The 14956-nt window shown below is 37.9% G+C and overlaps 1 protein-coding gene across 1 annotated transcript; it reads right to left on the minus strand.

The window, feature by feature from the left end:
* Positions 1–678: 678 nt before the first annotated feature.
* chodl (chondrolectin) lies at positions 679–7592 on the minus strand. Its single transcript, XM_083529344.1, has 7 exons — positions 7372–7592; positions 5323–5653; positions 5074–5231; positions 4652–4702; positions 4488–4562; positions 4304–4400; positions 679–2466 (listed from the first exon to the last, which is right to left on the minus strand). Exons 1-7 carry the CDS (start codon positions 7454–7456, stop codon positions 2382–2384), a joined length of 882 nt encoding a protein of 293 aa, XP_083385470.1. The 5' UTR covers positions 7457–7592; the 3' UTR covers positions 679–2381.
* Between the last annotated feature and the right edge of the window lie 7364 nt (positions 7593–14956).

Consider the following 14956-nt stretch of genomic DNA (forward strand, 5'->3'; position numbering starts at 1 on the left):
TATTTTGTCGATAATCATGTTCTCTTCTTCTTTCGGCTTCACCCATTAGGGGGCGCCACAGTGGATCACCCGTCTCCATACACCCCCTGTCCTCTACATCTGCCTCTTTCAAATGCCTTCCTTCACCACATCCATAAACATCCTCCTTGGTCTTCCTCTTTTCCTCCTTCCTGGTGGCTCCATCTTCAGCATTCTTCTACTGATATACCCCATGTCCCTCCTCTGCACATGTCCAAACCATCTCAATCTCACCTCCCTCACCTTGTGCTATCCTACATGTGCTGTCCCTACATGTGCTGAAATAAACTCATTTCTACTCCTGTCCGTCGTCACTCCCAACAAAAATCTCATTTATTATCTCATTATTTTCATGTTTTCACTTAATTTTTCTCAGCCGTCTCTCTCTGCACGGAGTAGGAATAGTTGAGAGAAATGTAAATTGGTTGAATCACATTGTAAGAAAATCTTTTTTTTTTTTTTATCTTTTATACCAGTTGAGATCCATCTCTTGGTTAAACCAACAAACACAGCACAGATGACACTAGTTACATATGCTCTTACTATATATATAGAAGCTCCCAGATTTCTCCACGGTACTGTATGTCAAAGGCAAAAACTCAACAATCAACATGATTCATTCATGTAAAATTGAACCCACAATAAGATCCACACCTGAACTTCGTCACAATCATCTCTTTATTGAACATTTGTACCCGTGACTGCAGCTCAGAAAAGACATGAGAACAAAAACCTCTGAATGATGACGCACACATACAACAGAGCCACTGACCTGTACTTTACACACAGATACGGTTCTATAGGTACAGTATGTGCTGTATGGGCAATGAATTGAATCCACACTATACTGTACAACACTCATTGCCACAAACTGTGTATATAAGAATGAGCAGGAGGTCAGAACTTCAAACACATCATATAAAAATATCCATGTCTGCTAAAGCTTTCTGAAGGTGACTCACAGTCTGTCGCATGAACAATACGCTAATGGCTGAAAAGCTCAAGGGGATGATGACAGACTCGTTCTAACACCAGTGTGTTTTTTAAAGCCTCAGGGAATCAATTAATTCGGCTATCGCTGTTGTTTTATGGAGAGAAACATGGAATGTTTCTATGAAGTGTGAATCACTGGTGACTGCATAAACTTCACAAATCATTCCTTTCCCTTTGGGATGCAAAGCGGGTGCAGCTTTTCTCAGGGAAATCTTTAAGATTCATCCCTAATAATTACAAACCTGATGGTACTTTTCCCTCGAAGCTTTTTGCAAACCTTATCTTTGACTCCATGCTAATCTAGCAAATGAAAACTAGCAGACAAAGACATTGCTAGAAGGCACAGCATAAAGTGCTGACTCTTTGAAAATGTACACGTGCCACTGGTGTTTGTTATTGGCAATAACAAGCTCCACAGTCAGTCAGATTTCCATCACAGGAAAAAAAGCTTGATGATAATGAATAGTTTACGCTTTTCAGTTATCTGGCTGCACAGAGAGAATGCTGAGGAAAAGATGTTTATAGCTGCTATAATGTTACGTGTAGCTAACGTGTGATAACTCAAACGGTAAATGTAACAATAAGTGGATAAATAGTATACAACCTACTGTTTTTTTTAAATAAATGTAAAAAGTTGACATCGCTGGCAAACTGCTGTGGAGCGAAAACCTTTGGGACATGCTGTTATTGAAAATAATGATTTTTTTTTTTCATTTTATCTAATCATGGTTATTTTCCTGTAACAGCAAACTTGTCTCATTTCATTCATTCGTATTGTTTCATATTGAAACCATACAATTCAAAATGCCAGACTTGGGAGTTGATATTTATAGTTGATCTGGGACTTGAAAATGAAATAAAAAAGAATAAATGTTAATATATAAGCTGTTTAAATCTCTAATTTTTTTCGGGCGCAGATGAAATTCTTGAACTGGCACGACTCTATTTTGTTTTAGCCGCCACTTTATGCTAATCTCTTTACATGGATCCTGTAACGGCTTTCACTCGTCTTAATTACAGTAATTTAATTGCTGTCTGTGTTTGCTGCCAATTAGCTAAAGATTTCCTTCTGCAAATGACTGCACTTTCTGATGGCTCTCTCCGAGGGAGGGAAGGAAATGGAGAGCAGGATGAGAACGGATACGCGGGAATGAAGGCATGATTACGGATTTGGCTTGTTAGCTCCAGAGGAAACCTAGATTAATGAAATAATTGGTGAGATTCTTTTCAGCAGCAAAAGCCGTCATAGAAATTTATCACAGGAGTCAAGTGTACCACGACGCTAACACTGAGGTTTTCTTTCGAAGATGGTGCAGTACAGGTACATAGATGACGTAGTATTTCGCGTAAACCAAGGAAGGGGTTTTCTTTTACACTTCATTTGCGCTGTCGGATTTTGGCGTCTTGGAAATCCAGAGTGTCGAGTGGTCCACACTCGTCTTCGTCCGTGGTTTTCTGTCCAAAGTGGAGAGAATAGAAGAGTAAATATATAACACATATCTAGAACAAATACCTAGTATTAGTCTTTTTACATTTGTGACTAAGTTGCTGTAAGGTTTCCAGAATGACAATCATTCATGTGTATGTAATAACAAAACAAACAGCCTTTAATTTCTCATATGCACATTGGAGCACACTACAGTCTGCTACACTGACTCAGGACTACACTTTGCTTTTGATCACCATCACTGCACACCATAACATCATCTAAATGATGTTAAGATGGCATAAGGAAGAAACCTCGAGTGGAACCAGACTCAAGAGGGAACCCATCCTCATCTGGGTTCCCTCTTGAGTCTGGTTCCTCTCAAAGGTTTCTTCCTTATGTCATCTCAGAGAGTTTTTCTTTGCCACAGTCGCCACCGGCTGGCTCATTAGGGACAAACTTACAATTATAAAAAATAATCTTATTGATTATTTCTTACTATATTATCTGTGTAAAGCTACTTTGAGACCATTGTTAAAACCGCTATACAAATAGACAAATCGAATTAAATTACAGCACATTTATTCTTCATATATACCAGTTTGTTAGGTAGCGAGCAGGACAAGCCATGACACAGCACACCCACAAGACCAGAGAGGGTTAAGAGGGGTTCAATCAGCATTTTAATTCACCCCAAAGGTGTTGAGTTGGGTTGAAGATAGAGCGTTATAGCAGACAACTCTTTCTAGGCTTTCTCTCTAACCCATGTAAAGCAGATCCTCATTGAGCTGGCTTTGTGCACAGTGGCACTGTCAAGCTGGAACAGGTTTGGATCTCCTAGTTCAAGCCAAGGGAAGGGGTAGGCCAATGGTTAAGATGTTGGACTTCTGATCAGAAGGTTGTGAGAGTGTGTTACCTCTAAATAATTATAATGTTATGGCTGATCTCTGTTCATACATTTCAGTTTAGTAGAAATTGTTTTTAAATTAAATCAGAGAAATAAATCCAGCTGTCATTTTAATAGCCTCAGATTATTATTTCTGAGCCTCCAGAGTGACAGGGATCGTAAAACAGAAGGCTCACATCTGCTTTGTAGCTGTAGGTCTTTACCCTGAGGGGTTGAACACACTCCAGAAAGCCTTTTACTGCACTGATTCAGGCTCGCTGAGTGATTGGAAACCTGTTAAAAACACATAGTTTCCTGGGAGTCGCTGGTTAATAAATATAATGAATGACATAAATAAAACTCTAATATTGTGCAAAGCATGAGGCTGTTGGGGTTTGAGGCGATTCATGAACTGCGCTTTGTACACTAATAAGAGGGAGAAAAGTGGATTCAGGTTGCGTGAATCCAGAAATGTCTAAATCAATACATTCACTTAAATTATTTCAGCATGGCATGCTCTGAAGCATACACCTGAAATCATATGGGTAATAATAAACATGCTCCCTAAATGTGGAGGGGGAATAAAAATACACATATATATGTATGGAGAAATTATCATGGAGAAATAAAGTGAAAAACATCAAATAAAATCACTTAAAAATATTGTCTAAATAATAAATTCTCTGGAAAAAAATCACATAATACAAGTTATGTACAGTTGTGTAAAATGTGAAAATAATTGGATCGTGTACTTAACGTCTTTGTGAAAATGTTTAAATCAGTCTATATACCAAGAGGAACTTCCTGGGGGGGGGTTCAGAAGGCTGATTGATCGGGTAGTGGCACATGCATGTGTGCTTAGCATCATGTTGCTGCATTACTGCTTGTCCAGATGTGCTGTGTTTTGTGGATATTACTTTGAGAGTGTGATTACTGCCAATCTGTGCTTTTTGGATTTTAAAAAGGTTATGTGTAATCACCTCTTGCTTAGCATCTGAAAGCAGCAGGTCCCCGAGGCCACGAGGATGAGCAGGAGTAGAGGAATGGTCGGGATGATCACGTAAATCAGCAGCATACCTACAAAAATAATAGTCATATTCTCTGATATGAATCTGAGACCAGGTTATTTGAACGTCAATGTTTATCGCTAATACAGGACATTACTTGTGTGTCCTGCCACGGTGACGTAAAAGCGTTCCTCCTCATACACATCGGGAGTTTTCGTCTCTTTTTCTCGTTCTGGTGAAAGATCAGCCAGCACAACCTGGTGTAAATATATATCTACGTACACGTGAAGTCACATGAGCAAAGATTTAACCTCGGCTTACCTGCATCGTGACTCACAGGTCTGTCTCCGTGCTCCTTCACCAAGTGGCTCTCTGTATTAACAACATTTAAACCACAGTGCTGTTCATCCATCCTAGTTTTTGGGTAAAAAAACTCAAATGAAGATTATTAATCCAAAGCTACTTCGGCGTATAAAAGTGAAAATGAAGCTACATTTAAAAGGAGTTTTTCCATCAAAAACCAAAGCCAAAGATTTCAGTGAAAAACTGTGCATAATGAACAGAAACAAACAATCGGTTGCACTGAAATTATTTACTGTCTGTTAGAAAGTCCAGATGATCTTTTGAGGTAGATGAATGGAGGAGAAGCCGAATGTGGCTGTCAGCACCACACTGCACCAACTCAGTGTTTGTATGGAAAAAGACGTTGGAAAGAGGCGTTGTCACGTATAGGGCTGCTATACCTGGCTCGTACTTGCAGATGAAATTGTGCTTCATGTTGCACCTGTCGTCGTTCCACTGATAAAGGTATGGTCCCCCTAAACCAGCCTGAGCTGTGGGCTGATGATACATCACCACACACGCCTCACCTCCACAGGATGGCTCGTCAAAATACCAGTTCCTATCAAACGAAAGCTTGATATGAAATGATACTCAATTATGCTCATTATAACACTGGCACACAGTAGGTGAAGAACATCTAATCCACACACCTGAATTGTGATACACTCCCATCTGTCCATCGGTAGAGATCTGGACAGGAACTGTAGCTGGCGTATTCCTCTGGACTCCTACCATCCACACGAGTCAGACCAATCCAGAAATCTCCATCGGCGATACCAGGACCTGAACTGGTCCTGCTGAGATTTTGTAGAAGCTGTTCGATGTGGTGTTGTTCAGCGACGTTCTCCACGCTCAGGAGCGAGCCTCCGTCCACCTCACACACTTGCTGAGCTTCCCAGAAGGCCACGCGGCTCGAAACATCGCTGAAGTATGCGATTTTATAGCACGGCGTTTCAGGGCCACCATGACACACAGTCTGACCTAAAAATAAATTTGAAGCAACTAATGTTTCAATCGGAATTATAAAAGCATCTCTTATCAAATCTTCTTTGGCTGATGTGTACCTTCCACACACACACACACACACACACACACAGATACATGCACAGACACTAGGTAATAATGTGCCATGAGGTGAAGATAAAACCTTTTCTTGGCAAATATTTAGTGCTTATTTTTCATCCCTTCCGTTTGTAACTCAGTCAGATGCAATAACTTCATAACAAACAATAACAATTTCAATAAAGTTTTGTTCACGCGTGTAAGGCATGGGGTTCAGGTGACTGAGGGCTCAGATGTTTAATTATAACTCATCGTTATCCAGAAGTATTGATGACAGTTATCTTTTTATTGGGCCCAGAATAAAAAAACTAGTGAGAAAATTAACCCATGAGGAGGCAACAGCAAAATAATTGACAAAAGTAAAGACAATGAATATATAATAAAATCTGTTTCAACAACAAACAAAAAAAAGATCTGTAATTTTTGCTGTCTTATTTATTAATTATGAATATGAATATGTTATTACTCTGCTGTTTTGGACATATTGAAGTCAAAAACAGGAAAATATATTCAAAATACAAGCAGGAACTGCAAACTGCGATCTTCTCTCATTAAAAAGCAGGGGTTTTTCGTACTACTCCTGGGTGAACAAATTAATTTAGTGTTTCCAAAACTTTTGGGAATGCCAGAGAAGCCATATTTGGAAAAAAAAAAATCACAAACCATTGTAAAATGCTGATCATGGTGCTGTGCTCACGGAAGAGAAAGATAACAGTGATTAATCCATACACTCCTAAAAGTCTAATAAGAACATTAGCTCACTGCCCGGGAAGTACTTTCAATAATTGCCTGGTCCAGATCTGCACTATCATCACTTTGAAGCCAGTAATGGACTGAAGCTACCTGGGCAAAAAAAATTCCCATGATAAATTTCTTTTAGTAAAAATATAGTCTGTAAGCTAAACTGCATCCATCATCCATAAATCTCACTCATAGTATTATTAAATTATTCTTACATTGTTCTGGATTCATAGTATTCACATGTTTTTGCTCTTCACCTTCCAAACACCCACATGTCTGCTTCATAAAATTCATCTTAATGGATTCATTGTAGGTTTCAAGCATTGAGATTATTAACACTCCCACGCTTGTGTGGATTTATTTAGATCATTTTGGGGGGAAAATCAGAGCATTTTGTCCTTTTCACAAAATGCCATGTTCACTATACAAAATAAACCTGTGATTCAAATGACGAAAAACTAAATAAAAAATTTTAATGTTTAAGGTATATGAATAATGAATACTACTTTGCATATGCATAATTTTTTATCACTATAGACTGTGTGTGTGTATATATATATATAATTTTTTTATTTTATTTTTTTTCAAAAAGTGTGTGTATTTTAAGGGTCTTAAATTAAATATATATTACTAATAATATCATTATGCAAATATATTACTACTTTCTACTACTACCAATAATAATAATAATAATAATAATAATAATAATAATAATAATAATAATAATAATAATAATAATAATAACTTCAGTAATAGTAATAATGAATAGTTGATGAGTTACTATGTCCTGATTATATCTCCAGCAGGTTGGTCTCCGGTGTGGAACTGATACAGAAGGTGAGTCTGTGGATGAAGGTAATAAAGTATATTGAGATATTTAATGTTGAAGAACTCACCGCTCACCACGCGCGCACCGCGGCAGCTCGCGACCCAAACCGTCCATCCGTAAAGGATCCCGAGCGCCGTGGACCTCGCGCGCATCCTCTCCGTTTTACCGTCTGCTGCAGAGACGAGCGCGGAAGGGCTCTCCGGCAGGCACTCCGCGGCGGTCAGAAGCTCTCCGGGGCTAAATGGGGGTGCACTCTGGGGCGCTCACTCCGGGGCGGGCAGAGGCACCTCGGGGGCTATTAGGAGGCACTCCGGGGTGCCCACTCCAGGGCTGTTAGTGGGGACTCCGGGGCGCTCACTCCAGCGCTGTCAGAAGCTCTCCGGGGCGGTCACTTCGGGGCTATCAAAGGCTCTCCGGGGCGCTCACCTCGAGAGTTGGTCACTATTGGGCGGTCAGAGGCACTCCGGGGATTGTGGAGTAAGCGGCGCACTGCTGCACTTTAGATGGTTGGGAAAAGGGCGCGAAGGGGGGGGGGTCTTTTGGCTGTGAGCGCGCGCACCATCCTCACGCGAGCGTCATTTTCAATTCGAATTTCATTTGAAATCGAGCGCGTGCTGCTCCATATTCCTAACGGTTTTCCTTTTTTCCCTCTCAGAGTTTCATTGAGCTCACAGAGCTAACCGCGCTAGCATATCCTCATCACATAAAATATTTATAACCATGTAAACATATCAAACCCGTCAATTTTATAAACATTAACTGTTTTTGGAAGAGCTACGGTTTTTGATTTACATTTGTGTGCTCTTTTTTCGACCTGAGTATACTGAATGGCTTTAATTGGCTAGTTATTAGCTAAATACTAGAAAGGAATAAACATTGTCATGTTATAGCAAAAAAAAATTAAATAAAAAATAAAATATCGACTGAAGTAAATACTGGAGATATACTTGTTTTAAAAACAAAGCTACTAATATATGTGGGATGATGAGATTATATGTGTGTGAGGTAATAATTTGCATCTTCAAGCACCACTTAAGATTTCTTCAGTAAATGTACATTCTAGATCTGCTTAAAGTGCAGTTATGTCATTTAATCAATTTAAAATCACAATAAACCAGAGGTGCCCAAACCTTTTCCTATCAAGGGCCAAAAATCGAACTTGATTCAAGGCTGTGGGCCAGAAAATTATGTTTCTTTATATTAAACATTATATTAAAATTAATTTGTCATGGTCTTATGGTTGCCATCAAATGTATGATTTGATATTTAATAAGTAAATAAATGAAAACATGACTGTAAGTTTTAAAAGATTTTCCAAATGGCGTTTTTGTTGTGTATTGTTGGCCACCTTTGGCCCCTGCCCTCCAGTTCTTAGGGATATCTGCAATAAACAATTGCTCTTCTATTGTCCTCAGTTTGTTCTTGCTTTTAAAGATAGGAAGACAAAAAATGTAATTTTAACCAAAATTTTTTAGGTTGAATAGAACTTGAGTTCCTGCACAGAGCTTTCACCAAACACATTTGGTAAGAAACTGAAACTCAGAATGAACCCTAGAGCAAAAAAAAAAAACCGCTAGGGAAAAAAAGATCATCATGGGTTATGGTGTTTTATTCAGCTAAAGAGACAAAAATTGTTAAATGGTTTTGATGGACTGAACATCCATGGATGTGATTCGTATTGTCGGCTCACACTTTCTGAATGATGAACTCATTTCAGACCTGATTATATTGTCACAGAAACATGCAGGCTTTGCGCTCAGATCGATTTGAGCGTCCATCGAAGTGGAGCCATGCTGTTAACCAACCTGTAATATGCACAGACACAAAAACGCTATTACTTAATTTGCTGTTGGGTATCGATCTCCTATTCCTCCATGGAAAATGCCATTCTGCTTCTTGGCGGTTCGATAACGACCAGAAGAAATTGTGAGACACAGCATTATTGCAGCAAAAGTCAGCACGATGGATATTAAAGAGATCTGGCAGGGAGCACTGGCAGCAGAAAGCAGAAATGGGGTAATCATAAAAGAGATAGCAGCTGAGTATGAAGCTGCTGGGTCAGAAAAGGGCCAGCTTGCTGAAACAAGGCCTTGGCTAGGGAACCTGACAGCCCCATGCTGATTCTGCAGACTTGTACATAGGGAGTGTGTTGGCTTTTGTCCATTAGAATCATCATTGTTTGTAAAGCAACAGTTTTAATCCTTATCCAAATCAGGGATGCATTAAAGCACCCGACTAGTGCATACATCTAAAAATGTTCTCATAACAAAATCTGATACCACATTGCACACAAAGTCTATTGCACTAATTAAATAATAAAAAAATTAAGCTTTAATTTTTAATTAATGATTAATTAAGCAAAGCAGACTACAAACTTCAAGTAATTTATTATAATATTTTATGTCATTTAGGAAGATTCTATAATTGAGAGCTTCATGACAGTACACCAAAGTGAGTAGAAATGAGCACCAAACTCAGGACTATTTATTTGGAAGCAACCAACAGAAATGTGTACAGACTGCATAAATATATTTATATGCATTTAAACAATATAAAAATTTACCCTAATCAAATTGAAAAACCCTAAAAAATAACTGAAAATTAAAGAGGGTTTGAGGGTTCAATGTCTTTGAAATATTTATTATCAATACTGAAGTGTCTGGATCATAGTTTGGTTTTGAGGAAATCGTTTCTGATGACCAGGGCATTAAAAAACAGCCATGGTCATGTGCTTGTATGCTATTTGCAGAGTGTACTCTATAAATGATTGACTATAAAAGGCATTGGAATCCTGCTAGGACAGCTCAGACTTTGTTGATGAATGTTATATCCTGTTAGAAAGCCAGGACCCATCTGGATGTTCTAAATTGAAAGAAGGGTGTGCAGTAGTGCCTTCCTGAGGACATTGGCCTTTAACCTTTGACTTAGCACCCTTAATCATAATCATGTTATAAAGAAAGACTGGAAGAGTTCAGAATTTTTAATTCATGAGAACAAAAATGTGTTTAATAAAGATTTTGAGAAAACTGGAGCACTGGTCTTTGACTTTTTTTTTTTGAACACTGGTCTCTGAAAGGACGGAACTGGGTGATCATGATGCTGTAAAAAATGGCAGTGCAGGACATGCTGGAAGAATGATGATCAGACTCCAACAAAAACGATCCCCCTCACGACCCCCTGAATCCTTCTGGGTAAATGTGCACTCTTCCCTGATTGGATTATAGACATCAGGAGAACCTTAAGAGGATGTAAAAGACGTCTATTAAAGAACTCCTGCATTAAGGTCTATAAGCTGTGTTAAATCCAAGTGTTCTTCTTGGGCCCGTTTTATTTAGGTGGAAATAAACATTTATGAATTTGCCTTCTTATTGCAAATTAGAGAAGTTGGTGTACAATGATTTAGACAAAATTGTAAATACAGTAAAATCCAATTAGTTAGTTGAAGAGAAAAAAAATCATAGACCATAGTTGTAGGTTTGGGGCAGCAGAAGTAAATCCAACTGATTGACTGCAAAGTAAATTGGCTAGGTATTAGCTCAGTGCTGGACAGATTAGAAAAAAAGCTGTTAAATGATTTTTTTTTTTTCCAGAGAATTGAGGAAGATCCCTAATTGGAACCTTCTTAAAATATTAGAAAAAAGTGCAATAAAAGTACATTGGAAGCAGACCCCATTTACAAATGCCTGTCCCTTTATGGCAGTTCTGAGTCTTTATGTCTCAGGGCGTAGAGAGGTCACTTCCCCAGGCATTGCTGCTCTGTTGGGTCTGACATCTGCTCATGACGGGTGTACATAAAATATATTCAGCAATTACAGTATTTCCTAGAGGATCAGAAAACATGTCAACACTACTACATGTGACACAAAACTGAATAGCATCAAACTTATCAATTTAAAAAAGGAGTTATGTATTTTGCATTTTATTTACAATTAATAATAGTGATCTTGATAATATCACATAATAATAGAATAAAGATAATAAAGCTTGGTTGCTACACTCTCTACTCCACCTATCACTATTACTATAGGTGTTCAGTTGAGTTGAGATATGATGAGTGTTAAGGCAGGAGAATGTAATAGTCATGGACACCACACCTCTTAATAGGGAAATGTTTTAGCATAGTGTAAAAGCTGTGTATTGATTTTTAGTAATGTATCACTCTAAAAAGTCTAATTCATGGCAAGTAAATTTATAAAATGTCCCCACAAGATATTTTTTTCCTAATTTTGTGGTTAGTCTGTGTACCATGTACACTATGGTTCAGGAAGATGCACTTCTTGACATTATTATTATTATTGCTCCTTCATTTTTATTTCCACATTTCTTAAGAGTTACTTACAGCCAGAGACAGCTGCAGGAGCCGTGCTGTTTTGCGATATCAATGGAGCCAGAAACCAGACGTATTTTTATCCAAATTGCTCTATTTTCACAAATGGACTCTTATTGATTTTAAGAATGCCTCTCCTTAAAACAGATAATCTGTTACTGCCATTTACCTCTGCCAGTCACCACTTAAGTATAATTAGCCAGCGGTCAATACTGAGGCACAACTCACTGCCACAGTTAACCTCTGAGTCACCAGACACAAGCTCCCCTTTGTCCGGCTTCTATGCAGATTGACAGGCTTTGGGCAGGTAATTAAATAATAGTCTCATCAATTAATGAAACTGTTTGTTGGGCTTGATATACTCGACCAGAACTGTTCACTGCCTTCATTGTGTTTATGTGCACTGTACTGAGAACCCGCCTCAAAGTCACATCCAGATACACATGCATTTTAGCATTATTTTACCTCTATTTAAGCTCAATTCTTTTAAAGTCAAGGCTCTGGATATTTGCATTAGTTCACATACAGCTATAAATAAAGTCATTCACCTGGAGTAAAACGTTACTGAGATATATATTCATCCTGTAAACATCTGAAGTAAACCACAAGTAATGATGCAATGTGATGAGTGATTCAGCATGACATCAATCACGTCTTACAGAGATTTCCTTTTCTGCCATGCTGCTTGCTTTCGAACAGAATTTATGATCATCGTAAAGTTCATTTAATTCAAACATCCTTCCTCTCGAAACCTTTTAGACTGAATTTATACACGTTATCTTTGAGTAATATTATTATTCTTATTTGCTTGTTCAAAGCCCCCAAACTTCAATATTTACTACAGCGGTAGTTCATTGATTGACATTATAATGTGCTCGTAAAAGCCCGTCAGGCCGATTGTTTGGAGTTACAGACTTTTATGTGGCGCGTTTGATAAATTGAGCGCTGGCAAATTTGCTGATCAGGTCTTGTGATTACTGTTTTTTTAGAGCCAGATAAAAACTCAATTATGCTAACCACTACAATACGTGCTCTGAATGCTTGGCTTGAACAAGGACCCTCTTTAGGGAAATCAATTCCCAGTTATGAATTGGCCTTGTCATGCTTTTCCCAGTAAATAATGCATTCTGTAGTGATTACCTCGAATTTATGTAACACAACAAGCAGCTTATGAAATATGGAAGACCCCCTGTGATCTAATTCCCACGCCACATTTAGTGTGTGTTTAATTTATAGATTAAAGATACAGATTAAAATAAAAATGTAAGAAATCTGCAGCAAGTGGAAATCCCTATCAGAGCACCATGCTGGACTTTTAATCAACTTAAATTAACTGTATATTTCAAAAAGAGACAAAACTAGCAGGAGTCATTGTCAACTTGTTATATGGCTAAGAACCTTTCTTCTCGGGTTTAAGCAGCATTTCAGCATTGCACAATCACGATTCACAGTAACACAATGTTAGTAATTATCCGATGAGATCATTCAGGAGTGTTTGTCCATTATAAACACAAAACACAAGTGTAGAGCTTGAAAACACTAATTCAGACACAATTCAGTGACAATGAACAAATTGAAGATCTGGAGATTATGTATTTGTCTTAAATCCTTTCTGAAGCCAATAAAAGCTGATAAATATCAGTCAGGAGTTTAGTTATCAGAAGTTGCACATGTGGGAGAAAGTAATAGCGCCCTCTATTGTACATGCGTCAAATTGCATTGCATTAATCAAATAGAGGAGTTCTCTCTGATTTCAGAGTTTTCTCTAATTTATTCAATCTACAGTATTAATCTGATGGTTTTCAACCTAATGACTTTTAAACACTTAAACACTTTTACACTTAAATATTCTCCACATTGTGCAATAAAATGAAAATATGTGCAATACCACTTCTCTATGCAATATTACTCCTTATTTATTTTTCTTAAAACGTGCAATAACACTTGTTTTTATTCTTTATTTTTCTTTTTATTACTTTATATGTATTTATCTTTTTTAAAGTGCAACTGGAAGCTTCTGTCACCAAAACACATTCCTTGTAGGTGCAAACATACTTGGCAATTAAGCTCGTTCTGATTCTGATTGTAATTAGTACCTCCTGTGGCATACTCTTATGCTGAAACTGAACTTGGATTCTCAGTGAAAGTGTATCCACCCTCATTCATCTGATGTAAATACATTACAGGGTTATTAGCCAACTCTACATATTATTTGTGCTTTAGACTCCATGGCGTTACTGACTAATTACTCCTCTAACGATGTGGAACTGCTGACTGAATCACCCGTATGTTTAAATCTAGTTTAGTTCTGTTTCGTTGGATGGAAAATGCATTCAAACAAAAGAAAATTGCAATGTGAATATAAATTGATTAGATCATTAAAATGTATTACATGTAATTATATTTTCATCCATAATAATACAATTAAATCCATTATTAACTGACAAGAAAGACAGGAAGAAAAAGGCAGAAAGCAGTACATTGTTCATTTTGTCACAGTTTGGTTCATTTTGATGGTAGATATGCCTGCATACATGTATACATAGTATGGTGGAAAGTTGAAGTACATGAGAGTTAAACTCCACATACCTGCCACTGCTGGGCCCTTGAGCAAGGCCCTTAACCCTCAACTGCTCATTAGTATAAATTAGATGAATGTCAGTCATGCTGGAAAAGGCTATGAATGTAAATGGCAAATGTAAATGCAAAGATATTATACACTGATATTTATATGGGCCATAGCAAAACAAAGAATATATATTTTAAGAAATATTAGAAAGTGTTCTGGATTATTGCTAATCCAAAAAGTTGTGGTTTTCCAATGGATATGATGATGATGATGATGATGATGATGATTGGTGGTCTGATCGATTCAACTCTTTGAAGTTCATTTTTTGGTTCACCTCCCAGAAATATTGTGACCTTTAAACCTTGGGCACCTGTTAAACACCTGGTTGGCATTTAAGTAAGTGCTAGTGCAAAAAGAATAGATTAGATATTTTATAGGTGCAATAATTAGGTCGTGTCATACATGTTTGCACTTGACCACGTGCACAGGATGGCACATTTATTTAACACACTGATTAAATAGTCACCTCTTGTTCCTGCTGCGCGAATCGACTCAGCCAAAAGAGTCACTACAGAGATCCGACTCCTAACAATAACTTGTTATCAAGTGCATATCCTTTGTAGTTCGTGACACCGATTTCCCACGTGCACAGGAAACGGATCGAATTCATTACAGCGAAAGTATACGCTCCTGTGGTTTCTGCTCTCGCTGATCAAATCACTCAAAAGATCCGAGTCAAGGGAGCCGACTCACATT

This window comes from Silurus aristotelis (assembly GCF_946808225.1).
Source record: "Silurus aristotelis genome assembly, chromosome: 25".
Taxonomy (NCBI): Eukaryota; Metazoa; Chordata; class Actinopteri; order Siluriformes; family Siluridae; genus Silurus; species Silurus aristotelis.